A 26,643-nucleotide genomic window follows, 5' to 3' on the forward strand; every position below is an offset into this window, starting at 1 on the left:
TCATTCTAGGTCTAGTTTTCTTACCTGAACAAAAAGAGATTATATAGACGATTACTCACGTTCCTTCCAACTATATAATTTTATGCTTTTATTGCTGGTGAGGGTAACAAAAGCCACAAGACATACCAGTTAAGGAGACTGCTAAAATGGGATTCTTCAAGTGTTCCCTCCCCTGACAACTTTGTTTGCATGTGATTTGGAACAGATCTTAATCTCCTTGCAGAATTTTGTAGTTTTTGTATCTGCAAGAGGAAAAAATTATATTTGCAGCTCTTTAAGGGTCTTTCTAGCTGAGAAACTCTGTGATTTTAAATGAAGATCAAGCTACTAACTTGTGCAGCATAACTTCCTTTTCATAGTGGAGAAACGGATTCTTTTATTTCTAGATGGCGAAGGGAAATATGGTTACCATTTCTACTAAATACTCACAATTTTTATATTATATCATCAATCAAAACTATTCTCCCTCTTAGCTTTATGGACTAAAGAAATATTTTTAAGTGGGAGAATGTTAATCCTGAATCATGGCTTCCTCTAGTGGAACTATAAGGTATTGCATGCATCTAAAGTATTAAGTCCATTTGAAAATAATTTGGGGTTGCCAAACAAGACTGGGAAGCAGGATCACCTGGGGCACTTTCTAAAAATACAGAATTCAAACTCCACCCTTTTGCTGCAAAATCCCACCACTGGTCTAGGGAGGGCCCTGGAATCTGCATATTTAACCAGTGCCCAGGTAATTACATTGTAGCCTACAAGCTGGACACTGAAAACCAGTGAATTCTAACCTGCACACTATCACTTTCAATTTTCTAATACCTACAAATTAAAAGAAAAAATGTTCTGTAGTCATTTCCAAACGTGACAGAAGAAATTTACTTTGATAATTTATACAAAGTATACTTAAATTGCAGGACCCATATTGAAAAAATCTTTACATATGAATTATAATATATCAGTGTCTTCCTTTACACAGAGCCTGGCATATAGGAGACACTCAGGAAATATTGACTGAAAGAATGTTAAAACTTTAGCTTTTCATGTAAGATTATTACTCACTTGAAAAGATTGCTCTAAAATGTAAGAGAAATAATCATGTACAGTACATTACATAGTGCTTAGTACATATGAGCATCTCAATAAACCTTAGTGATGATGATTATTATTATTAATATCACTGTTATCGTCTGATGTTTTAGGCACAGTGTCAAAACTTAACTTTTTATTCATAGTTCTTTTACTCCAACGGACTTAAAAAAACCTTTTGAGGTATAATTTTGGGCTTGTAGATTTTTTTAATTTGTTGAAACAGCTTTATTGAGGTATAATTTACATACCATAAAGTTCATACATTTAAAGTGTACAGTGTAATGGTTTTATTACATTTAAAGAATTATGCAACCATCATCGTTATCTAATTTTAGAACATCTTTATCATCCCGGAATGAAACCACGGAGCTCACAGTTTTTCTATTTAGGTTTCAGATGCAAGTGGCTCCATGAGAGTGACTGTCGTGGCAGAAGAAAACCCCTTCTCCATGGCGATGCTGCTTTCTGAAGAATGCTTTATATTGGACCATGGTGCTGCAAAACAAATTTTTGTATGGAAAGGTAAAATAATGCCATTGACATTCTTGCTGCATTTCAGACTTAACCATTTCCTTAGAAGAGTAAAGAAAATATCTTTTCTGATTTTTTTAAAGGCCTAACTTTTAAGAATTGATCTTTAAATGTGTTCCATAAAATGCAGTGATTTTCCTCCTACCAGCATCATTTACCAGGAATTTTTGAGTTTAAAAAAGCACTCGGGTGATACAAAAATAATTTTTTTTATAAATAGCATTCATTATTGCATTGTTAAATATATTTAATATACTAAGAAATTTTTGCTATTCTTTCATGACTTTAGTTACATTAAGTTATAATTATGTTTATTTTTGTGTACAAGTATTCCTTAATCATATAATGTCTTCCCTCTCAGAAGTTCTGTCTTTTTAATTTACCTTGTATTTTAGGTAAAAATGCTAATCCCCAGGAGAGGAAGGCTGCAATGAAAACAGCTGAAGAATTCCTACAGCAAATGAATTATCCCGCCAATACCCAAGTATGTGTGAAAATGAATTGGCTAGAAAAAACTTTAAGTGTGGGAGCTTATGACATCTCCACAAAACTCATGAAAAAAATTGCTTTACAGTAATGTATGTTATGTGTGGGAACTCATTTTCCACTTGAGTGTGTGCAATTTTCTGTCCCATGTCCCTAGTACTTTACCTGTGTGGAGGATAGAATTTTGCAGAAACTGGAGATCAGTCTTTCCACAGGGCTGCCCACCCATTCACTTCCTCCACAGTCTTTAATTCAAGATAATAAACTACAGTTGAATTAACTAACAGCATTTATCGGTTATGCCTTAGAGCAAGTTGTGCAGACCCAGATAATATTTGTCTTCATCAAGATCAAGATCGACTTAGATACTAGCTAATTACTCTTTGCCTTCCTGAATCTCTAAGCCTCATCTACTCTCTTCATTTTTATGTCTTGACACAATGAGATAATTTCTTCTGGGTCACAAATCTCTTGTGAACCTAAAGTAGAAAGACAAACTTATTTGACTGCAGTGGTAACATATGAAAGAACTTTATTTTTATTTCAAACATTCAAATTCAGTGGCAATTACTTTAGAGGGAAAACATGGTTGTATTATTTTACCTTCATAGCTTCTAAGTTTTACATCTGAGGTCACAGAAACCAGGATAATCTTTTCATTTCCTTGGTACTTTCTCCACTACTAAATCCTTATTTTCCCTCAATCTCTTATTTTTCTGGTTATTATTATCATTATTTTAAATTTCAGATTCAAGTTCTTCCAGAAGGAGGTGAAACACCAATCTTCAAACAGTTCTTTAAGGACTGGAGAGATAAAGATCAAAGTGATGGCTTTGGAAAGGTCTATGTCACAGAGAAAGTGGCTCAAATAAAACAAATTCCATTTGATGCTTCAAAATTACATAGTTCTCCGCAGATGGCAGCCCAGCACAATATGGTGGATGACGGTTCTGGCGAAGTGGAGGTATTTACCTGTTTTTGTTTGTTTTTATCAAGCCCATTTATGCCAGTTTATGTAGAAATATAACTTCAGGAAACTGCAAACATTTCAAAATGTGAATTTTGCTCAGTAATAAAGGTGGTCCAAGACTATATACTAATACAGAATTCAAAGCTGGAAGAGGTGTTATCTGACCTTCATCCCCATTTTACAAATGTCTATGTCGAGAGCCCAAAAGTTACATTTGTGGAAGATCACCTATTTATTGTCTTAGAGACCTAACGTGAAACCCAGCCATTTTGTTACCTGGTGGAGAACTGTTGTTTCTCTGGAAAAGTCCATGTTTGGGGATTGTCCATTAAGGGTGTGCTGCTCCAACTGCACCATCCACTGTCAGTTTTTCCTTCCCCCACACATTGGGGAAATTCATGAAAGTAAACTGGTCATGAGTATGTGCTAAAAAACCAGATATTTTTAAGGCATTAGAATTGAGTTTGTTGATTATTCCATTTTAGGCAAAAATTGCTAAAAATCTCATAATCATTCTTCCTAAGTCATACTCAATCCACTCTTGAATTGTCTAACTTAATGAGAACTGGATGATGTCACCCTCCATTTTAAAATATTTTGATGGCTCCCACAGCTTTCCTGAAAGCATCCATCTTCACCTGGGCCTGATTTGACCCTTGCCCTCCTCCCCACTTCATGATTCTTCCCCTCTGCCATCTGGCTAATGTCCCCACACTTCCTTGGCAACTCAGTTAAATCACAGGCCACACCTCTTCTGAGAAGGCTTTCCTCAGAGCTGAAATGACCGTTCTCTGTGCTCAACCTATAGTGATATTTTTCACAGAATTTATCATATAAGTGCCACAGAATTGTTCCTTTACTTAAGGTTTCTCTCATCAGTCCCTTGAGGACAGGAATTAAATATTTTATCTCTATAGTCTTAGGTCTTAGCACAATGCTTAGACCAAAGCATATGGTCAACAAATTTGGGAAATAATTTTTCCTCTTTTCAGAGACATGAGTGTGATTCTAATGTGCGCAGAGGTTGGGGAGTGGGAAATGCCAGGGGAGAAGGTCACAAATGTGCTGTTGTGGGAGGGGGTATAAACTTCCAGGTGTGGGTCTGGCTCCTGCTCAGACATCCTTTTTGGAGCTCAGCACAGGCAACACAGCCAGAGGGCTCTCGTGGCAGGCGTGGCTCCCAGCACCAGCTCTGTCCCGCTGTCATCTCCATCTCAGACCACAGCATCTCTGAGAAGTCCTCCTGTGCCACCCTAGGTTTGCTGAAATTTGGGGCCTTTCTCTAGGCTCTCGGATGTAGTGAGGCCATGCTGCTGTTTCTCCTCTGCTCACTGGGATGGTGTGGAAAGGCATCTCTCTGACAGTACCGAACTGCTGCTCTCCACGGGCTCCTCCCAGATTTCAAAGCAAAGGACTTTCCCTGCCCCTCCCCAGGACCCAGGGAGGAGGACGTGTGTGTGCACAGTGCCTAGCAGCCTCTCACTCATTTGTTACTCTCCTGTTTCATCTACAGCTCTCCTGTCTGCAACTTGGAGAGTCTTTAATCTGTAATGAAGATGATGAGGTGGAATAAATGTGGTTCTCTCTGCTTTTATCCCTTGTTTCTTTTCAATCTTATGCCTGGATGGCACCTCTTGAAAATAAAAGTCATGCTATTGGCACCTACCTTAGCCTGTTCAGGCTGCTATGACAGAAATACCAGAGGCTAGGGGTTTAAACAACAAGCATTTATTTCTCACAGTTCTGGAGGCTAGCAAGTCCAAGATCAAGGTTTTGACGGGTTCCATGCTTGGTGGCCTTCCACTTCTTGGTTCATAGGCAGCTGTCTTTTTACTGTGTCCTACATGGTGGAAAAGGAGCTTGAGAGGTCTCTAATTATCAGGGCACTAATCCCATCATGAGGACTCTACCCTCATGACCTTGTTATCTCCCAAAGTCCCTAACTCCTAATACCATTGCATTGGGGGTTAGGATTTCAACATGAATCTTGGGGGAACTCGAACATTCATTCCATTGCAGCATCGTTATTTGGTCACAGTCTACCATCTCTCACCTGGGAAAATAATAATCTCATGTATTAAAGCACAGGGAAAAAGAAAAAAAATATTATTTCACAACTGATGAAAACATTTTTCTATAAAGTTGAGATATATTTCTGAGCTAAATATTGCAGCTTTTTATTGCACTAGAGTGTTTGGTTATTTTCACTGATGTATCAAACAATAGATATTTATTAATCAACAGGCTCAACTGAGCTATAATAAATATTATGGAGAAAGCAAAAGAAATATAAAAGCACTTAAAAAGTCAACAAATTGTCAAATTGATAAAAATTTCTTTCCTTAATGTGTAATCTAGTTAAAAAATAATTTAAAAGTTGTTGAATGTTATATTTGAGCCAAAAATTATTTAAATCTTATGAAAAGCAATATTAGATCAAGAAAAATTTAATTTAGTATGTATATTTCATTTCTTTCAGATTTGGCGTGTAGAAAGCAATGGTAGGATCCCAGTTGACCAAGAGTCATATGGTGAATTCTATGGTGGTGACTGCTACATTATACTCTACACTTATGCCAGAGGACAGATTATCTACACTTGGTAAGTTTATGCCTAGCAAAAATCTTACATTCCACAGGAGCCAGATTTTACTCCAAAGTATTAAATTCCGCGCAGTATGGGGCAAAATAATCCTATAGTTACCCCAGAGAGATTTGTGTAGCATGCACAATAGTATTTCCCTTTGACATGATTTTGACTATGTTTGTAGCTACTGTCCACAAGCAGGAGGAGTTACATAAAAATCATCCTATCGTGTCTAGGAAAAACGTTTTACTATCCTAGTTTGTAGTTGAATATCTCATCTTATATGTGGAGTAGCACTCCAGTGTCAAGTGTTGGGTACCATGTCTTCTTATTGTTGAAGTTCACAGAGGCCCATGCTTACTGAAGCTGCAAAGGTACAATGAGGCAAACCCTTTAGGGGATATGATTTGTGATCCCATTGCATACCCCAGAGACCTCAAATTGATGCATCCTTATTCTTTGCTTACATTACATTCATAATAATGGAGAAAATATGTCATTGTATGCACATCTTACATGGTTTTGCATAATGACTTGAGCTAATTGATGTTTAGGTTTACTTAGAGTCAGTACCAACACCCTACTCAAGGAGGAAATAACCAGATGGCCAACCAAGTAATTTAAGGGTCTACACCATGATGGGCTATTTCACTGTATAGGGATTCTGCAACAAATCACAGAAGGTGAAATTCTCTTTTTATTAAGTGAATCAGGTAAAATAGAATATTGTTATGAAGACTGAAAAAAAGAAAATAATTTTCAAAGAAGATCTTAAAGCTGAGAAATGTGGGTGGAAGTTACAAGGGCAGGGCAGGGTCCTACCTTAGCCTACATGGTGATGGCACCTTTAATAGGCATATTGGATGTACGCATACTCAGGCAGGGCTCTGACAGGGTGATTTTTCTCTTTGGTGAGCCTCGCATGCAAAACATCCATTCCCACAGTCTGGCCATGGACACTGCTCAGTGCCTCTGAGCCCCAACCAAGTTCAGGAGATGGGATGATACCCAAAGGGTGGTCTGGGAAACAAACATCACTATCACCTGGGAGCCTGTTAGAAACGTAGACTCTCAGGCCTCACCTTTGACCCACTAAAGCAGAACCTGCATTATAGCACAGTCCTCAGGTGATTCATATGTACTTTAATGATTGACAGGCACTGCCTTAGGAAGTGGTTCTAAACACTGGCTGTACTTTGGAATAACCTGGACAATATTTCACAAATCTAAATGCCCTCACCCACACTAAATAAATCAAAATCTCCGGTGGTGAGATTCTAACGTACACCATTGTATTAATGTGAACCACTGCCCCCAGGGACATTTCTGACTCCACAGTCACTCCGTATGCTATCCACGATGAATGTATTTAGCTATGTAGCTCTGTGGTTAAGATGCCATCTCAAAGCAACCATTTTTTTGAGCAGCATGTTTTTGCCGGCAAAGTGCTAGATGTTTCCATATATTATCTATCTTCCAAAAAAAAAAAAGGGGGAGGGGGAATTAGACAAGTTAAGTATTTTAACCCAAAGTCTCAGCTGTTGTAACTGGTGAAGCAACATTTCAAATCTTGTTTATTTTTTTAATTAATTTTTTTTTTTTTGAGACAGAGTGTCACTCTGTTGCCCAGGCTAGAGTGCTGTGGCGTCAGCCTAGCTCACAGCAACCTCAAACTCCTGGGCTCAAGCAATCCTCCTGCCTCAGCCTCCTGAGTAGGTGGGACTACAGGCATGCGCTACCATACCTGGCTAATTTTTTCTATATATTTTCAGTTGTCCAGCTAATTTCCTTCTTTTTTAGTAGAGACAGGGTCTCACTCTTGCTCAGGCTGGTCTTGAACTCCTGAGCTCAAAGGAGCCACCCACCTCAGCCTCCCAGAGTGCTGGGATTACTGGCGTGAGCCACCACACCCGGCCAACATTTCAAATCTTGATGTGTAGGTCTCTTTAACTCTAAGGCCTGAGTATAGCTATACTGGGTAGGTATGTCCTTATTTTGCAACTTCCTTTTCTAAAATTTTAATTCAGAAAAGTGTTTGTGCAAAATATGGCATTGATAAGGATAAATTAATTATTCCTAGTCAGGTTTTCTTTTAGATTTTGTTTCATTGCCTTGCTCTTAATTCTCTTTGAGTGTAAAAAATTGATTGTGCACTTAGAAGAAACCAAAAATGACTAAACAAGCAATTCAGGAGAATGTTTTGAGAAATTAACAATTTACAATCTGCATAAATACTTATGTGGATGTAACTAAAATTAGCTCAGCTTATTATTAAATCAGCTTAAAAATTTCATTAATAAACGCAGCGGCTATTTCTTAAATTATTTGAGTTATGGTTTATTGGGCACTGTATGTGTCAAATATTGTGCTAGTTGCTGGAGATACAGCAGTGGAAAAAAAAATAGGACCTGTACCCTCAAGAGCTTATTCTTAAAGAAAAGCAGATGATTAGCAGGCATTTTTAATGCAATGTAAAGGATTTTAAGATAAGATCAATCTGAGTGTTCTTTGGATAATTATAGACAGACCCCCAACCTCACTCCTAGGCTGTTGGTGAAAGGCTCTGCTATTTGAATATTTGTCCCTTCCAAAACTCATGTTGAAACTTAATCCCCAATGTGGTAATATTGAGAGGTGGTGCCTTTAAGAGATGAAAGCCCTCATGAATGGATTAATCCATTTATGGATTAACGTGATAATAGGTTATCATGGAAATGGGACTGGTGGCTTTGTAAGAAAAGGAGGAGAGACCTGAGCTACCACACTCGCCCCCTCACCATGTGATACTGTGCTGGGCCACCTTAGGACTCTGCAGAGAGTCCCCACCAGCAAGAAGGCCCTCACCAGATGTGACCCCTCAAGCTTGTTCTTCTCAGCCTTCATTAAGCTAAGAAATAAATTCCTTTTCTTCATAAATTACCCAATTTTAGTTATTGTGTTACAAGCAACAGAAAACAGACTAAGACTACTATTAATAGAAAAAGTGACATCGAAATGGAAACAGAAGTGGGAGCGAGACAGGTAAGCAAATAAGGAAGTTGTTCCAGGCAGTGCAGGAAAAGGTGTGCTCTAATCTATGTGTAATAAAGAATGACTGGAGCACATTTAAGGCACAAAAGATAAAACCAGAGAATTTAGAAGGAGCAAAATTGTGGATGACCTCACAAACCATGCTGATGAGGATGAACTTTATTTTCAGCACATTGCAAAGAGGAGTTACATGATTGGTTTTATTTTAGAGAAATTAGAAATTATTCTGATTGATGTCTAAAGAATGGATTGGTGCAGGAATGGATTGGATTCCACTGGGAATGTGTTGCAGTAATCCAGCTAAGTGATAATGTGTCTGAATTCAGTGTAACACTCACGACAAGGAAGGAAAGAATGAGACGGATTTGCAAGGTGTTCAAGAGATAGCATTAGAAAGATTGGTTACAGGGGGAATGGAGAAGATGACAAACTCAAGGATGAAGCCTAGGTTTCTGGGCTGAGCATAAGTGGATAGTGTTTTATTTACTGAAATAAAGAATTCAGAAGAAACGTTTGGCCCACACTAAAAAATTCAGTGAGGAAGAGAAGACAATGAGAACATACCACATTGATAATAGTTACTATCTTTGCAATGGGACTGGAGGGGGTGGTCATTTAGTTTTCTTCTATCTAACTTGAAGTGTTCGACTTTTCTATGATGAAAATGTATACATTTTTGAGATAGCAAGGATGTAAGTTAGATACTCGAGAGCCCTTTTGTGGGTCTTTGCCATTTAAAATCATAGATGGTAACTGTAATTTTGTTAATGCTATACAGTTTGTGGAACTTCAGAAGCTTCCATAAAGATAGTAAAGAAGCATTTAGAAAATAAGCAGTTCTCTTGAAGACTGGCTTTCAAATAAAACAACTTTCCACTTTATGTGATAATCTTGATACAGGGATGTCAACGAATTAAGTCCAAGAAGCAGAGTTGAAGGTGAAAGATTAGAATTAAATTGACTCTTGAATATACAAACTTGTCTTTTTTAGCTCTGAAACCACTTATATTCTGAAATGATAGGAGAAGAGTAATTTTAGCAGTGATCTTTTCTCTAAAATGTCAGGTAATTGGTATTGAACAAATGACACCGATGAATCTCTTGAAGTAGTAAATTTCATTTTTATGCAGCATTCATATTTAATGAGCAACAAGCACCACAGGTTTATAAAGCAAAAATCATATCAAAGTAGATTGCTTTTTTCCTTTTTTTTTTTTTCCCTAAGCACAGGATCTCAAAATTAGAAACAAAGAGTGACTGTATTATGCTTGATGGTAGTAGAATACTTGACCTTCTGGGTCATAGATCCATAAAGCAAATTAGTTTGAATCTGCGTGGATGGGAGCGTGGTACTCTGACAGAAGCAGGAAGAAGGATTCCAGATGAGCAGTCAAGTATTTGTTAAGAGTGTCAGAAGGCAAAGTTTGGCAATGTTTTTCAGGTTTGCTGGTTTAAATACTCCAAAAAAAAAAAAAAAGAGCAAAATGGAGACAAAAGTTGGATGCTGTTATCTGTTAGGTAGTTGAATTTTTTTCCTACAGAATAAAAGCAAAATGGAAAACAACCAATTTTTAACAACAGCCCTAAGTGAGAAGTCAGGAAACCACAGATGTGAGGAAGAAGTAGTGCATGATAACAGAACCTGCTGTGTGTCATCACCCGCGGCTCTGCTTACCCCCCACCTTGTGCTCTGGGTGGCTCACAGAGGTCTTCGTTAGCATTATAGGCTCATGGAAAATTTAGAGTACTAATATTAAAAGACTACATTTTTTATGAGTACCTTTATTAGGGAAAGCACTTTTTAAAAATTTTCTTATAAAGTGTGCATTTTTTTTCTTTCTTTGCACCCCTCTGTAGAACATTTTTACATCAACCATTTGCCTATGCTGGTCAAATGAAAAATTCTGTGACAAGGTACACAACCTGCTCCCAGTGTGTTGGGGGGTGTGGGTGTGTGTTGCCCAAGGTGGTGGGTTATTTTAATCTGATCTGAATATGGAACAGGTTACTGTCAGAGTTTCAGAAAAAAAGATATGGGTAACTCTCAAAATCTAATTTCAAGGTTAGTATTCCTGCTGTTAGAGATGGGAAAGTTGGCTAAAAACAAACAGTGCTTAATGAATGCTTAGGCTGTTTGGGGTTTTGTTTTGGTTTGGTTTTTTTCCCCCACAGACTCATCACACAGGCAGATTTCCCAAAGGTTAATTTATAGGTTAAAGTGATACAGAGTTACAGCCAAAGGCTACCCTAGAAAGAGAAGTTGCAAATGAACTGGACAAATCAATTGATCTTATTGACCTTATCTGGGTGCTGGGAGATTAGCCTCTTGTACAGCTTTGCTAATAATTCCTTATAGAATCACTAGAATGACAAGATAGGGTCTCTCCATTGCCTACTTCTGATGATTCTTTTCTTGATTTTTCTGGGTTCCGGACATTTGGTTCTATGATCACAAATATTCATAGAAACAAAACATCTCTAATATCCAGCCTAATAGTTTTGCCTCATATTCTCATATTCAGATGGATTATTTTCAGTATAGAGATGTTTTCCCAAAAATAGGCAGTGCCAACTTGGAATCAGATGGACTTGATTACTTAGCTAACTTATGTAAGCAGCAAAAGCCCAGTGTCTTAAAATGTAGATTAAAATGCCTACCACATATATTTCTAGACAATACACAGGAAAATTCATGGCTCAATGTTAGCACTTTGAAAAAAATAGCTTTGGCAGCTCATATCATGTTAAAACAGTTTCTTCTTGATCTTTAATAGTAACTTAAGTCTCTACTTGCAATGCCTACATGAGAAGATCTTAAAACTTAAAAACAAACTAATTTATTTTACTTTGATTCCTCTAGGCAAGGAGCGAATGCCACAAGGGATGAGCTGACCACATCTGCGTTCCTGACTGTTCAGTTAGATCGATCCCTCGGAGGACAGGCTGTTCAGGTTGGGATATTTTTACCCCCAAAACTCACACAAGTTAAAGTCTTGCTAGCTCCATTTCTAGTTACAGCTGGCCTCCCAAATTGGGATGGGAATTTGATATTTTCTCGATGTTAACTTTTTTCCATTTTGGAATTCAAATATTTCTACTCTCATGCCATGCTAGTTCTCTCAGAATCTGGAAAAAAGGGAGCACGCACAAGCAAAATTAAAACAACAAAAAAAATCAACAGATTTAAGAGCCCGAAAGAATCTTCCTGTTAGAATCACACCATATACCAATGACAGTCACTTGATATTAAAACTGTTCTACCTGTGTTATTACTTTCAGCTGTTGTTAAACAGATGTGGTAGGCAAAATAATGTTCCCAAGATGTTCACATCCCAGTCCTCAGAATGTGCAAGTATGTTACAAGGCAAAGGAGAGTTAAGGTTGGAGATGGAGTTAAATTGCTCACCAGCAGATCTTAAAGTTGGAGATTATCTGGGATTACTGGGTAGGCCCAGTGTAATCACCAAGGTCCTTATAAGTAAAACAGGAAGGGCCCGGCGTGGTGGTTCACGCCTGTAATCCTAGCACTGTGGGGAGGCAGAGGAGGGAGGATTGCTTGAGATCAGGAGTTTGAAACCAGCCTGAGCAAGAGTGAGACCCCCCATCTCTACTAAAAATAGAAAAAACTAGCCAGCATGGTGGCGCACACCTGTGGTCTCAGCTACTGGGGAGGCTGAGACAGGAGGATCACTGGAGCCCAGGAGTTTGAAGTTTCTGTGAGCTGAGCTGATGCCACGGCACTCTAGCTCAGGTGACAGAGCAAGACTCTCACCAAAAAACAAAACAAAACAAGGAGGCAGGTAGCCAGAGGGATGCAGCAAGAGAAATACTCAGGCAGAAGTTGCCGGCTTTGAAGATGGAAGGGCACCCCAACAAAAGAAGCTACAAAAGACAAGGAAATGGGTTCACTCTTGGAGCTGCTACAAAGGAATATAGCCCTGTGATAGCTTGATTTTAGCCTAGTGACTAAATTTTTATCTCAGGTTTCAGCCCAGTGACTAAATTAGCCCAGTACTTACTTCAGACTTTTGACTTCCAGAACTATAAGATAATAAATTTGTGCTTTTTTTTTGAGACAGAGTCTCACTCTGTTGCCTGGGCTAGAGTGCCATGGCGTCAGCCTGGCTCACAGCAACCTCAAACTCCTGGGCTCAAGCAATCCTTCTGCCTCAGCCTTCCAAGTAGCTGGGACTACAGGCATGCACCACCATGCCCGGCTAATTTTTTCTATATAATTTTAGATGTCCAGCTAATTTCTTTCTATTGTTTTAGTGGAGATGGGGGGGGGGTCTCGCTCTTGCTCAGGCTGGTCTTGAACTCCTGACCTCGAGCGATCCTCCCGCCTCGGCCTTCCAGAGTGCTAGGATTACAGGCCTGAGCCACTGTGCCTGGCCTAATTTGTGCTATTTTAAGCCATTAAAATCATGATAATTTGAGCCAGGTGCTGTGGCACAACACCTGTAGTCCCAGCTACTCAGGAAACTGAGGCAAAGGGATTGCTTGAGCTCAGGGGTTTGAGGCTAGCCTGGGCAAAATAATGAGACCACCTTTCTAAAAAACAAATAAAAATAAGAAAATAAATACAATTATGGTACTGTGTTACAGCAGCAATAGGAAATAAAGAAGACAGTATAGAACAAGCACAGATTAATAATTTTAATTAACAAATTTAAAAAGGAGAGTATCTTATACTCTCAAATCATAAAATTGCCAAAGTTATATTTTTTTGCACAGGCAAACTGAAATAAATCTTGATAAGAGAGCATGGATCCTTATTTTTCCTTTTTAGATCCTAGAATCTTTATTGAAACAAAGTCCAACACCCAAAAGTGAGGGGGGAAGGGGAGGAAAGGGAGAAGGACAGAAATGGGAGTGGAGAGAGAGAAAAGATGGGGAAAGAAGGGAAATAAATGAGGTCAGGGAGGAAAGGAGGGAAGGGAAGACATGGAGGGAGAGATGAGAGGGGAAGGGAGGAGAGAAGAGGAAAGGACAGAGGAGAGAGGTGTATTTTTCATTTGGGTATTTATGAAAATAAAAAAATAACTTGAATGAATCTAAATTCAAAATGACAACTCCATATAAATAGAAATAGAGAGACAGAGAGAGAGAAATTGAGATAGAGAAAAGGGAGCCAGAAGGGCTAATGTATTGATTTATTTATTATAAAATTTGAATGTCATACAATACCAATGTCTAGTTCTAGATCTCCTCCCTGTGTCTAAGGGACTGTTTCCTGCCTGGTTCAACCTTCTGTCCTCTCTTCTGAAGTTCAACTGCTCCTCTTCTTATGTGTATGGTGGAGTAGCTGCTACTTATTTCAAGATCCTTATTAGTAACCACAGGAAACTCTTGGTCTTTCTTATTTAATTTCTTACTGTAAAACTGAAACACAGACTTCCAGGAGACCTGTTTCCCTCTAGTGTGCTCCAGTGTGTCTGTCTACTGCTTGTTCCTTGTCCCTACACTAGCACTAGGTGGCGCTCGCGCACTCTTGCCCCGGCCCCCGTTCCCAGCTGAGCTGTGCACACTGGAGCTATCTCTGCAAGCCTTTGTGTTTTCTCTGGCCAGTTTTTGAGAAGGTGTCTGCTCCCATCTACTGGGAACAGTACCTTCCAGATCAGGGTTCAAACTGAAAGCCAGCGCTTACTTGGCCAGTGTAGTGACGTTTCTGATAACAGCACCATTAAGGATTCCCATTGCACAATTGTGTCTAACTTCCTCATTCCTGATGTCAAGTGAGCTAAGAGTTTATGTGGTAAGCAAGTTTTTTATTTTGTCAAATATCTATAATTGTTTAATTGCTCCTTCAAATGTAATCATTAAATGGAGAGTCAGACACTTTAGAACATAAAATCTAAGATAAGGCTGAATTTGCTCTTCTAGCTGGTTTCCTTTCCCTCTTGGTACTTGTCAATAGACACAAAAAGCAAGTTAGATCTAAATTTAAAGGTGCATATTAACTTTTTTAACAAATTAACTTGCCAATTAATTGTTAATTAACAAATTAACAAGATGATTGAATTCTTTAAATGCACTCAACTTTGCCATTAAGTTGATCCTTAAAGTATTTCTTACCAAATTATTCAAAAACTTTGAATATATGCATTGTGCCTTACTATTCCATATTTCATAGTAGAATATTTGATACACCCAATTAATGAATTTCCATAAATTGTTTTAACCAGTTGAATCCTAGATTGACAACAAAATGGTAATTTTTAGCTTAATCCACCAGGTGGCAGTAGTTCATAATACTGCACACAAAACTGAAGTCCTGTATTGCTGTTTTAAACATTCCTTTCTAGAGTATATTAACAATATTGAAAATTGTGTAATCTACCTTTTTTTCTGTCTTATTCTCCTTTCATATTAGGGGATCAGCCTTAGTCAGTGGCCCTCTTTCTCTTACATTGGCAATTGAAGTTTTCTCAATGTTATATGAAATAATGAAATGCTAAACTAACAGTGGGTATTCCCTCCTTCCCTCAACCCAAGCTCTGGGCCTGTGACTGAAGAAACATTTCCATAATTTACTGCTTACTTATTTGAATGCCTACTAGTCTTATGAAGGCAGTTATTCTCAATGCTCCCTAGGCCTTCCCATAATGGTAAGTGCATTGGCTTACCCATTCACCTGGTTTCTAGAAAAAGGCAGACAGAGTAGGCAAGACAGCTTGATTTTAGCATAGGGCAAAACAAATCCAAAAAATAGGGGACTGACACAAAATTTGAACTCTTTATGTAAGGAAAAAAATGCATCATAATTTATGTGAAAAATAGGAAATTCTAATCCAACATTTGGCGTTGGTAAAAATTAGGCAAATAATTTACCATTTATTTCTTCATCCTGAAAAGTCTTTGTATTGTATAAAAAATAAGTTGATCATATTGAACACATCTACTGTTGCCATTTCTATAGGTAAGTTAAAAAGTAGAAAGTATGTTCAGTTTTGCCAGTTTTTAATATTTGGATAGAAATCTTCCTGTGTGTGTGATTTTTAAAAATTTCCCAAATAATGGGGATATAGAAATAATGAGTATGATTTTGTGTCATCTTATTTTTTGAAGCCTTTGAATGTACATCTCTTAACTTTCTGAACCAGACCAAAAACTCATGAGAATCCAGTACTTCCGTAAACATCTGTAAAATGTTGATGCTCTTGAAAGAAGAAGAATTTTCATACAAGTTCACAGACACCAGCACTTTGTGGTTGTGTTTCTCTTTTGGAGACGTGGGTGAACAGACTTACAGCAGAAAGTGCTGCGGTATGGCTGTGTCCCCCGACCAGAAACTACTCAGAGACTCTGTGTCTGGGATAACAAAAGATTCTTAAGTCAACGAGGAAACTGTGCTTGATTATCATAAACCTATATTTTCTGTTAATCATCATTCTTCCTGCTCTTGACTTTCTAATTTTTGTTTTGTTTTCAAAAAGAAAAAGTAAGAACACATTTAGAAATGCAACCTTCTTTCATCACACTCTCTATTATATTTCTGTTAATTCCCCCGTCCCCCTCCCAGATCCGAGTCTCCCAAGGCAAAGAGCCTGTTCACCTGCTGAGTTTGTTCAAAGACAAACCGCTCATTATTTACAAGAACGGAACATCAAAGAAAGGAGGTCAGGCACCTGCTCCCCCTACACGCCTCTTTCAAGTCCGGAGAAACCTGGCGTCCGTCACCAGGATTGTAGAGGTAATGTCACGCATTCAATAAAACATGCCCTAGTTATGGACTTCCCGATGGTCCTGAGCCATCAACAAATATTGGTCTTCAAAACTTGGCAAGCCCACTCTTCACAATAAAAAACACCAAAAGCAGGAGAGTTGAGTGAAAAGTGAAACTCCAAATACCAGGCCTCTCACATTTTTCAACTGCACTGAACCCAAACAAATGAATTTTTAGAATACTGTAACAAATCAAACTGTCACAGGCACGAGGCAGCTTAAGCTCTATCTTGAAAGGCCTGAGGCAGATGGATCACGCGTGATGGTCAGATGACTGAGCACACTGGGGACATTTGAGTGCGAAGGCCCTTGTTTGCACAAGTGTAACAAATATGGGAGGCACGCCCCGCCACACTGGACTAGAACCTTAACTGTATTGGCCAAATGAGAGGTTCTGACAGCAGCTGGGAAAGAAATCAAACTGCTTGTCATGGAGGCACAAGACCTCCAGGTATAGACAAGAGCAGCCTGCCCAGGTTTTTAAATGGCAAAGTGCTTTGACCTGTAGGACAATCCTGTTCCACCTTGTATCCAAGTCACCACTGAAATCCAAGCCTCCCATGTCACCCCTAAGCTGCCTGCACCCTCTGCACGTTCCCAAACCTGGAGCCCTCCCCCAACACCTCCCCTCCGTGCAACCATTCACCGGAGACCTTAAAACAGGCTTGGTCATCACACCCTCCACCTGCAACCTTTTCTCGAAGCCTCCCACCCCCTTCACCTTATTGCTCTATAGCTGTCCTCTGAGGACAATTCCTGTGCAGCCCTCTCAAGTGGAAGTTATGTTTTCTCCAGAGCACCACGTACCAGGGCCTCAGGGACGGACTGGATGGAGTACCCTCCTTGTGTCTTTGATTTCGACTGAGCTGCCCGTCTTTCCCTCTTATTCTTTGATGGCTTCGGCCATTGCCTCACTATCTCCATCACTCTGGTTTCTCTCTCCCAGCAGTCTTTTCCTTGACTCCATTTCATCTCACATCCTCGTGGTCCTATACCCACTTTTGCCATTAGCAATAAATATACCTACTCAGAAATCTTTCAATCATCTGATCTCTGACAACCATCTCCTGCCCTTTGGCTCCTCTACCCCAGTGTGCATGGTCTGGCAATTCTCCAGTCCCATAGCTGAATCCGTGAACCCTCCGCATCCTTCACACCCTCCCTGCCTCCTCTCTCCCCAGATCCCCAGCACCCTCTGCTCTCTACTGATACCCTGATTCAGAGTTCACAGAGAATATAAATATAATCTCACATGAATCACCTTATCTACTCCCCTGCAATTTTACCAACCTGTTTTCATCTGTACATAATCTCTTTCTCTCCTGTTTTATGAAATAAATATTAAAATTATATTTATATTTTAAAATTTATAAATATTTTATGTTATTAATTTTCATATAAATAAGTTCTTTATAAATTTATATCAATATTTTATTATCCATAAATTAGCAAAGACTAGTATGAAGTGATATATCAATAAACAATTTAATAAATGTTTATTACACAGATTAACCAATACAGCTCCTAATTTGGCTCTCTAAGGCCAAACTCCTCCCACCCCCTCCCTGCCCCCAACTTCTGTCTAGGATCCCCTCCTATCTTGCTTTCCTAAGAATGTTCCTGGATTTCTCTCTTTCCAATGTGTTTATCCCACTTCTAGTTCATCGTGATCGCAGGCAATGATCCCGTTTCTCTTCTTTCTTATCAATTGATTCTTCTATCCTGCATCATTTACTTTGAACTACAAAGATGCAGAAACCTCCCATCATTTCTTTAAAATCTGTGTCTTAACTCTGATCTTGACCATCTCTTACTATCACATCATTTCTCTGTCCTTCTTAAGAGCACAAATCCTTGAAAGATTTGTCTTGAAACAAACTTGAAAGAGTCTTCACTCACTCCCGTTCTCTACTTTTTAAGCCTGTTCTCTCTAAAGCCAGTCCAATCAGGTGTCCATTCCCACCACTCCACTGAAGTGGTTTTTATCTAGTTTGCCAGTGACCTGCCTTGTGCCACAATCAAAGATCACTTCTCTGATCTCATTTTTCTTAACCTCCCACCAGCATTTGCCAGAGTCAGAGTCAAACTTTTCTGTTTTATTGAACACTTTTTGTTCCCCTAGGGGTCTGTAACACCATCCATATCATTTCTTCCAAACCTACCGACCACGCTTTGAGGGGCAGTTTTGCTGGGGTTTCCTCTTCTGCTTGACCTCTAAGCACTTGAGTGCTCCAAGGCTCAGTCTTGGCCCCCTTCGTTGTAGTCTCATTCAGTCATACAGTTTAAATGCCAGCATGTAGTAATATATAGATCTCATACAGAACATTCTGTACACAGATTCTGCTGTGTTCAATTACAACTAATTTTTTTAAACTACCAAATTGACAGTTAAGCTTTCCTCTGTGGGCATTCTCAGTTAATTTCAGATGGAAAAGTCAACCAAAATGTAGCATTGTTGTATTCCTGATCTCTTCCCCAGGACACATTTCTTTGTGAGACGTCATTAGTGGCTGGCACTGTATCTCCTTATTTCCTTGTAGCCTCTTAAACCAGCTTCCACATTCCCAGCCTTTCTGAAAATGCACTAGTCAAGATAATTTTATAAGGTTTTCTGTCTTCCTCTCCAGGCAAGCTAAAGCTTTATACATATTCTGTTGTAGGTTTCCCTCCCTGATCTCACCCCAGTCTCGGCACAGGCCTCTTGCCACCTTCCCTCCATCATCCCAGCTTTTGCCATAAAGATTAGAAATTGGAAGCCCTGAAAGCCAGACTTGGTTTGTGTAATTCTTCATCACCACATCTGATAGATTCCTTTGAGCTCTTCCTGTTAGGTCTCGTTCCTTCTGGTAGAGTGCCATAACCACTTCCCTGAATGGTACCCATCCTTGAGACATGTCTTTAAAACTTCCAACAGCTGTTCCTTCCTCCTCTAGTCTTCTCTCTGGGGACAGGGTCCTGACAAACAGAGAAATTCAACTTTCCACATAGCTGATGCCTTCGTCCTGGCAGTTCAGTGTGGTTGGCCAAGTGGCATCATTTGGCACAGCAGGTCACCCCAGCCTTCTTGACATATTTTCTTTACTTGGCCTCAAGATCACCACACTCTCCTGTTTTCCTCTTCCCTCTCGGCTGCAATGTCTGAGTCTTGGTTACTGGTTCTTCTTCCTCTCTCTGGAATCACACATCACACTCAGTTCCACAATGCTGCATAAAGTCATACACAGTGGTGTAGCAACACAATCATATGGCTGGGCAAGTTCTCACAGAGACAGACACGAAGTCACCAAATCAGAAGGTCACAGAGAAAAGCCCATCCTAGGGCCTTCGTGCTCACTACCAAGCCTGAGACTCTGCATGTGCCTTGTCCCTGTTCAGAGATTGCACCTTCAGCTTCAACCTGGAACAGTCTGGACCCAGCCAGGCCCCTCTCACTCCTCTGTGGCCACATGGACTAGAAATGTGCTCACCTGGAGGATTCCAGACAGTGTCCATAGCTTCTGAGTTTGAAGGAAGGAGTATGTTAGTGCTGTGCTTTTAATTCCCTATAAATAGTCTTTTATAATTTAAGCTATAATTAACCTGTGCCTGAAGAATCTCTTAGTGAATGTATAGTATTATCTCTTTGCCAGCATTGGACTCCAGTCCCTGTTTTATGCTATTTAGGTTTCCCTTTGATTATTTGATAAACTGTATCTTAAGTGGAGGAGGAAAAAACTGAATACCTTTGCTTTAGTTGTATCTTTTATGAATACTATGCCTTCTTTTGAATTGTCAATTATAGCCCATCCTGTTCTTCTGGTATCTTTAAATATTATCCTTGTTACTTTCCAAAACCCTCAATCCCTATAAGTTAAGTTTGATTAATTTTATTCTCGGAGCATTGTGCTACTGCTATTTGAGGGCACTTAAGCATTAGAGGGACACAGACCAAAGTGCTCCGACTCTAATGTTTCAAACACTGTAGTGGTGTCCCAGGGCTGCCCTGAATTAGTTTCCTGGGATAGGACAGTTGAAGGCTATGAATGGTTTGTCACAGTCACAGCTTCTGGGACGTATTTATTGAGGGAGCAGCAATGAATTTGAATCACTGTGTTATTTTTCTTCATACTCTAGGTTGATGTTGATGCAAATTCACTGAATTCCAATGATGTTTTTGTCTTGAAACTGCCACAAAATAGTGGCTACATCTGGACAGGAAAAGGTGCTAGCGAGGAGGAAGAGAAAGGAGCAAAATACGTAGCAAGTGTCCTCAAGTGCAAAACCTTAAGGATTCAGGAAGGCGAGGAGCCAGGTGTGTGCTGTGGGGCCAACGACACTAACCAGAATTTATTTGATATGATTGCTAATCAACTTTTTCCTTAACAAGTCACTTTTTAATGGCTATAGGGGTTAAGAAATCCTCCCTTAGTTGCAAAAGTGGGTCATGGTACCGAGTATGTTTAAGTAATTTCTTAACATTAAAGTCAAGGTGAGATGTTATTGTTAATGTAAAGCAACACCAACCATATGCTCCTAAAAATGCGCTAGATAACTGAATATGTTTTTCGCAGAGGAGTTCTGGAATTCCCTTGGAGGAAAAAAAGACTACCAGACCTCACCACTACTAGAAACCCAGGCTGAAGACCATCCACCTCGACTTTACGGCTGCTCTAACAAAACTGGAAGATTCATCGTAAGTGTCTTTAAAACTATCCTGAAATAATAATAAAAAAAAAAGTGAGATAGAACCCAACAGCATTGGGAGAGGCATTCCCGTGTTGGCTCTGACACTTTCCAGACGTGTTACCGTTCTCATTCTCAGTTTCAGCTTACCTGCCAACCCCGGATGACAATCTTTTCTCTACACAGGGTAATTTTAAGGGTCAGTGATGTAATGGATATGAAAGCCTTAATATGGTAATGCACTATATAAATTGAGCTGCTCTTAAAAATATCAGCTACTTTACTTCCACGTCAGCATGCAGTAGATGCTGTATGAATATGTATGGGTTAGATTTGCTAATTTAATAACTTCACACTTTCTGTGGGCAGCGATAGTTGTTTCTGATCAAACTATGTAAATTTTACATGTAAGTTTCCCAGGGGAATAAAAATTTTTACGGTGTCAACTGAATAAAAAATATTATGGAAATATTATAATCATTGGGCAAAATCACAGAGAGCTATGTATGCACCTGCAAATTAATTGGAATCAACAGGAATGTTGTATGTTATAGTCATTGACAGGCTTTGATTTCTAGGCACTAAGAAATAAAATTAGAAGTATCTGTGTAAATGTCTTAGTTTCAGGCTGATATAACAAAAATACCATTGACTGGGAGGTTTAAACAGCAAACACTTATTTCTCACAGTTCTGAAGGCTGGAAAGTCCAAATGAAATCACCAGCAGATCTGGTGTCTGGTGAGGGCCCACTTCCTAACCTTCTTGTATCCTCACATGGCCAAGAAAGCATAACAGTCCCTTTCTCTTCTGATAAAGACACTGATAACCACATGACCATCCTCAAGACCTCATTTAAACCTATTTACCTTCCAAAGGCCCCACCTCCTACTACCATGCCACTGGGGGTTAGGGCTTCAACATAGAAATTTGGGGGGGAAACAAACATGCAATCCATAACAGGATGAGAGTGCTTTTATACTGGGCTCTGAAATACCACCTTGGTCCACAGCCCTTCACCACAGTTTACCAGAAAAATTCTTCTTTCTCTGTTGACATAGTAGGCTTTTCATAAATTTTTCATTTAAAGAATGAATTTCTCAGCCCAGATACCACTGAAAAAAAAAACAAAACAAACAAGCAAAAAAGAATGAATTCCTCTTTTATTTAAAATTTGGTCTACAGATGTGGTCAACATGTCTTAGTGAATGCAAACTTCATTTTTCAATGCACGTGTAAGAAAATTTCCTATGTACTTTCCCAGGTTCTTTGATTACTAGAAATAAAATTTGCTGATGAAGAAACTGTTCATATACAAGCCCCACGTGAAGCTTATAAATGATTTGACCAAAAAATTAAAGATTCAAATTGTGCATTGAGACAAATATTTGGTTGCTGGGCACAATTTGGTCACCTTCTTTACAGGAAATCCCTGAACTTGCTGTATGTTATAAATTTGTCATCAGAAAAATCTGCCGTTTTATTGTTTTGACTGTTAATTTGATATTGCATCTAAACAACTTCTTTTTCAGCATGTGCTTCTCTAATTTCTTACTATTATTATTTGCTAATATTGCTATACATTAGGTATTTGTTTCTAAGAAAGATTTTACAAAAATAAATAACTAGGCTTTGTTCTCAGTCAGGTTTTTTAAAAATCTGTTAGTCTATATCTGGCTTTTTGTTATGCACATATATTACCCTTTAATATAACTACACATTTCCTCTATACCTACTAATTTTCTTGTTTGATATATGGGTCCCCTTCTGCTCCCTTCCTAGTTAAAGGAAAAAGATTGTTGCTAATAAGTATTTGATTTTATAATCACTATGAGAAAGCAAGCTTTACACATGTAGATTCATACAAGGCAGCAGAACCTATTAAAGACACAGCTTTTAAAACCAATCTGCCTATGTGATATCACTTACCTGGTGATATTACTTACTGGCTGTTTGACTTTAAAATGGCTGGTTCTCTGTCTGTGCCATTGTTTTCTCCACTGTAAAATGAGGATAGTCAGTACTTACTTCATAGGATTGCTGCTAATGCTAAATTAGTTACTGCATACAAAAGATTAGACTAGCACCTGGCACCAAGTACGTGATATTTAAGGTTTTTGTTTTTCTAAATCATTATTTGATTGGTACATGTCCTGTAAAAAAAATAATATGAACTAATTCCTTGCCCTCTAAATAAATGGTCAGGGTTTTTTTGTTTGTTTATTTTGAATAACAATCTCAAAACCTCATCAGATTACAACAACCATGAATTGTCATGCTCAGAGGTCTGCAGGCTGCCTGGAACTAGGTTTATGTAGGCTGGGTGGCAGCTGGAAGTTTCTCCTTTAGGCTGCAGGTTGGGTTTATGCATGTTTTTCCTGTGAAAGAGCCAAGGAACACAGTAAGGCCCTGCTGAGTCACATTTGCTAATAGGGCATGGCCAAGGCCACAGTCAGCTCCACCTACTCAGCTGCACTGTAAAATCATAGGGCAGAGGGAGGAGTAAAGAATTGGGAACCATAATCCAAACTCCTGCCTAAGGATCAGGGAGGTTTTCATCCGGAATTCTCTAAAAATATTGAATTTTAGGTTAACACATGCCCATTGGCATTGGGTGGATTAAACTAACCTTCCCGGCCGGGCGTGGTGGCTCACGCCTGTAATCCTAGCTCTGGGAGGCCGAGGCGGGTGGATCGCTCGAGGTCAGGAGTTCGAGACCAGCCTGAGCAAGAGTGAGACCCCGTCTCTACTAAAAATAGAAAGAAATTATCTGGCCAACTAAAAATATATATACAAAAAAAATTAGCCGGGCATGGTGGCTCATGCCTGTAGTCCCAGCTACTCGGGAGGCTGAGGCAGTAGGATCGCTTAAGCCCAGGAGTCTGAGGTTGCTGTGAGCTAGGCTGATGCCACGGCACTCACTCTAGCCCGGGCAACAAAGTGAGACTCTGTCTCAAGAAAAAAAAATAAAAATAAAAATAAAAAAAATAAACTAACCTTCCCCATTACCCTTTAATGTTAGCTATAGAGAACATAATTTAACCCATTAAAAATAAAAATAATGAAACTTTTCATATGCAATATTATGTTATAATGTCATCTTTTTGAAAATTGTTGATTTATTAAAATGACCAAACCTATTGACTTTTTAAAACTAATCTTGACCTACAAAATGAAAGGCAATTTAGTACTGAGACCATAAACTAAAATGTCTTCATGGACCATGCAGGTGACATAAATCTGTGAAACAACTTGTCATAAGGAACTGGAAGTGCAGAGAATTGTGGGCAAATAGACTATATATGTCCTACCTGAGCATTCAAATGTATCAAGCTTAAATGATGAGATTCAGAAAATATGATTAAATATAGAGTTTATTCGAGTACAAAGCATCAGGATTAGCCACCTGGAAAACAGCAACTCCAAACGAATGGGGTTAGAGTTCCAAAGTAAATTTAAGGTTTCACTGATCAACAGGTAGAAACAGAAATTTTAGCAGGGTTACATTTTCCATACACGACCAGTGCATTCATTATAGTGATTTGATTGATTACAGCTTGCAACATTCCAAGGAAGATTATTACTCCAGGAGGAAGGGTAGTGATCTGAGATGTTCTTATCTCTGACACGGTTTGGTTTTCCTAATTATTTACAGGAAAAAAAAAAAGGCAGAAGTTGCAGCTGCGTGCCTCATGACTCAGGCCATACATAGCCACATTCCTCTCAAGGCTCAGAATAATTTAAGGTTCTAACAGCTTTAAGTCTGAATTATTTAAATTCACAAATTCAATTTGCAATATTAAGCCCTGTGCTAGCCAAATAAGATACCATTAGTTTGTGATACCAGATTAAACAGATGAACAATTAGTTAAGGGTTTATTGCCTAAAAAGGAAGAAAAAAATGACTACCATATTTTATTTTCACTGTATTCTAAAATAATACATGGCATTTGTATCCTATATATTAGAAAAAGTACTGCTTTACTGTTTGGCCATAAAACTTCTCATACATTTCAGATTGAAGAGGTTCCAGGAGAGTTCACTCAGGATGATTTAGCGGAAGATGATGTCATGTTACTAGATGCTTGGGAACAGGTAAAACTATACTTTGTTCACAAGAGAATGCACTTATAGTTGGGAACTGACAGAACCTGCTTTGAGAAATGGCAAGTCTAATAATAAATGGGCTTAGGGATTTAAGCTGTATTTAAAAGAAACTCAACAAGAGTTTGGCAAAAAATAAAACTGATAAATATTGCAAGTTGATTTCTTACTGTGGAAATAATTCCATGGCTTCCATCTTTGGCTTTTTAGTTGTTGGCAAAAAAAACTTTTATTTTTCATTTATTTGTAAAATTCCCTCACTCCTAATTTATTCATAATTCATTTAACTGGTGAGTGCATTAATGTGTACAATGCCACAGGGGCACAAATATTCAGAATTTCTCTTGAAATTTTACAAGGAGTCATAGGGGACCCCTTCCCTGGGGACCCCTTCCCTGGGGTTTTGAATGTATGTAGTAAAATGTTACTCTTACATATATCTTAATTTTGGAGGAAACAAATGGTGATTCAACATGCCACATCTTGTAGTTATTTTAACCTCTATGTAAATTAATAGTGAAAGGAAAAATAAATATGTTATGAACTAAATCATATAGAACAAGTGTGAAATGCTTATCTGAATTAGGCCTAGTCTTAGAGTCAAGCACAGAGATTGTTACTTTTAGGTCTGTTCCTAATTGAAAAGCCATTTAGTTATATGACATTACACCTTAGTTTCTAGTTTACAATGACCATATTTGAATTGAGGATCCAGTCTCAGATTCTTCCCAAGTAAATGGATCATATTGATATGAGATTTAAAACCTCATATCAATAAAACACCTTTGTGCATTTAATAATTAAATGAATTACATTTCCTTATTTAGAAGTATTTAATTATTCTCATTTGCAGTTGAAGGAGCTCAGGAAATTTCACCCCAACTCTCGTTTCTATAGTCACGGATACCTGAGAATATTTCTGGTACTAGGTTTCATTTTTAAAATCATACTTTTCATTTCCATTTCTATGCTGTTGAAGGGACCAAGGCCCTCAGCCCCCTAAAGGTTCACTGAAAAGTCACTGACATGAATCAGATTGGTGAATAGGAGAAAAGGCATACAAATTTCTTAATAGGCACAGGAGTCATGCAAAATATGAGAACTCAAAAGAAATGGCCAGATGGTTGATGCTTTTACACCAACTTGAGGTTACAGAAAGAAGGAGGGCCTGGAGTGTGGCGAGGCAGGTTATGGGAGGGGGAGAAGAGAAGGCCTGGCTAACAAGGGTGGACTTGTTATATAGATGAAACCTCACGGGTAGCAGCCCTCAGCAAATACATGGGAAATGTTTCTTTAAGACCTTTAAACCTCTCAGACTCTCAGTTAATCTTTCCTAGATCTGGAGAAGGGAGGACCCTGCTGCATCAATACAGGTTTTCCCTACAGATGCAAATCTCCCCCACAAAAGCCAGCTTTGCTGGGCTACTTCTGTTTTCAGGCCCCTGAATAGCCATCTCAAAAT

At 38.8% G+C, this 26,643-nt stretch overlaps 1 protein-coding gene across 1 annotated transcript in view; it reads left to right on the top strand.

The window, feature by feature from the left end:
- The window catches only part of SCIN (scinderin), a 70,450-nt gene that overhangs the window by 42,589 nt on the left and 1,218 nt on the right, over window positions 1–26,643 (top strand). The window contains exons 6-14 of the mRNA XM_045564680.1: window positions 1,479–1,611; window positions 2,016–2,104; window positions 2,855–3,070; window positions 5,556–5,677; window positions 11,553–11,643; window positions 16,215–16,385; window positions 20,531–20,708; window positions 20,968–21,089; window positions 25,095–25,172. Coding sequence (XP_045420636.1) covers window positions 1,479–1,611; window positions 2,016–2,104; window positions 2,855–3,070; window positions 5,556–5,677; window positions 11,553–11,643; window positions 16,215–16,385; window positions 20,531–20,708; window positions 20,968–21,089; window positions 25,095–25,172 — 1,200 coding nt within the window. The remainder of the gene's footprint in view (window positions 1–1,478; window positions 1,612–2,015; window positions 2,105–2,854; window positions 3,071–5,555; window positions 5,678–11,552; window positions 11,644–16,214; window positions 16,386–20,530; window positions 20,709–20,967; window positions 21,090–25,094; window positions 25,173–26,643) is intronic.

Source organism: Lemur catta, chromosome 11 (genome assembly GCF_020740605.2).
Source record: "Lemur catta isolate mLemCat1 chromosome 11, mLemCat1.pri, whole genome shotgun sequence".
NCBI classification, from domain to species: Eukaryota; Metazoa; Chordata; class Mammalia; order Primates; family Lemuridae; genus Lemur; species Lemur catta.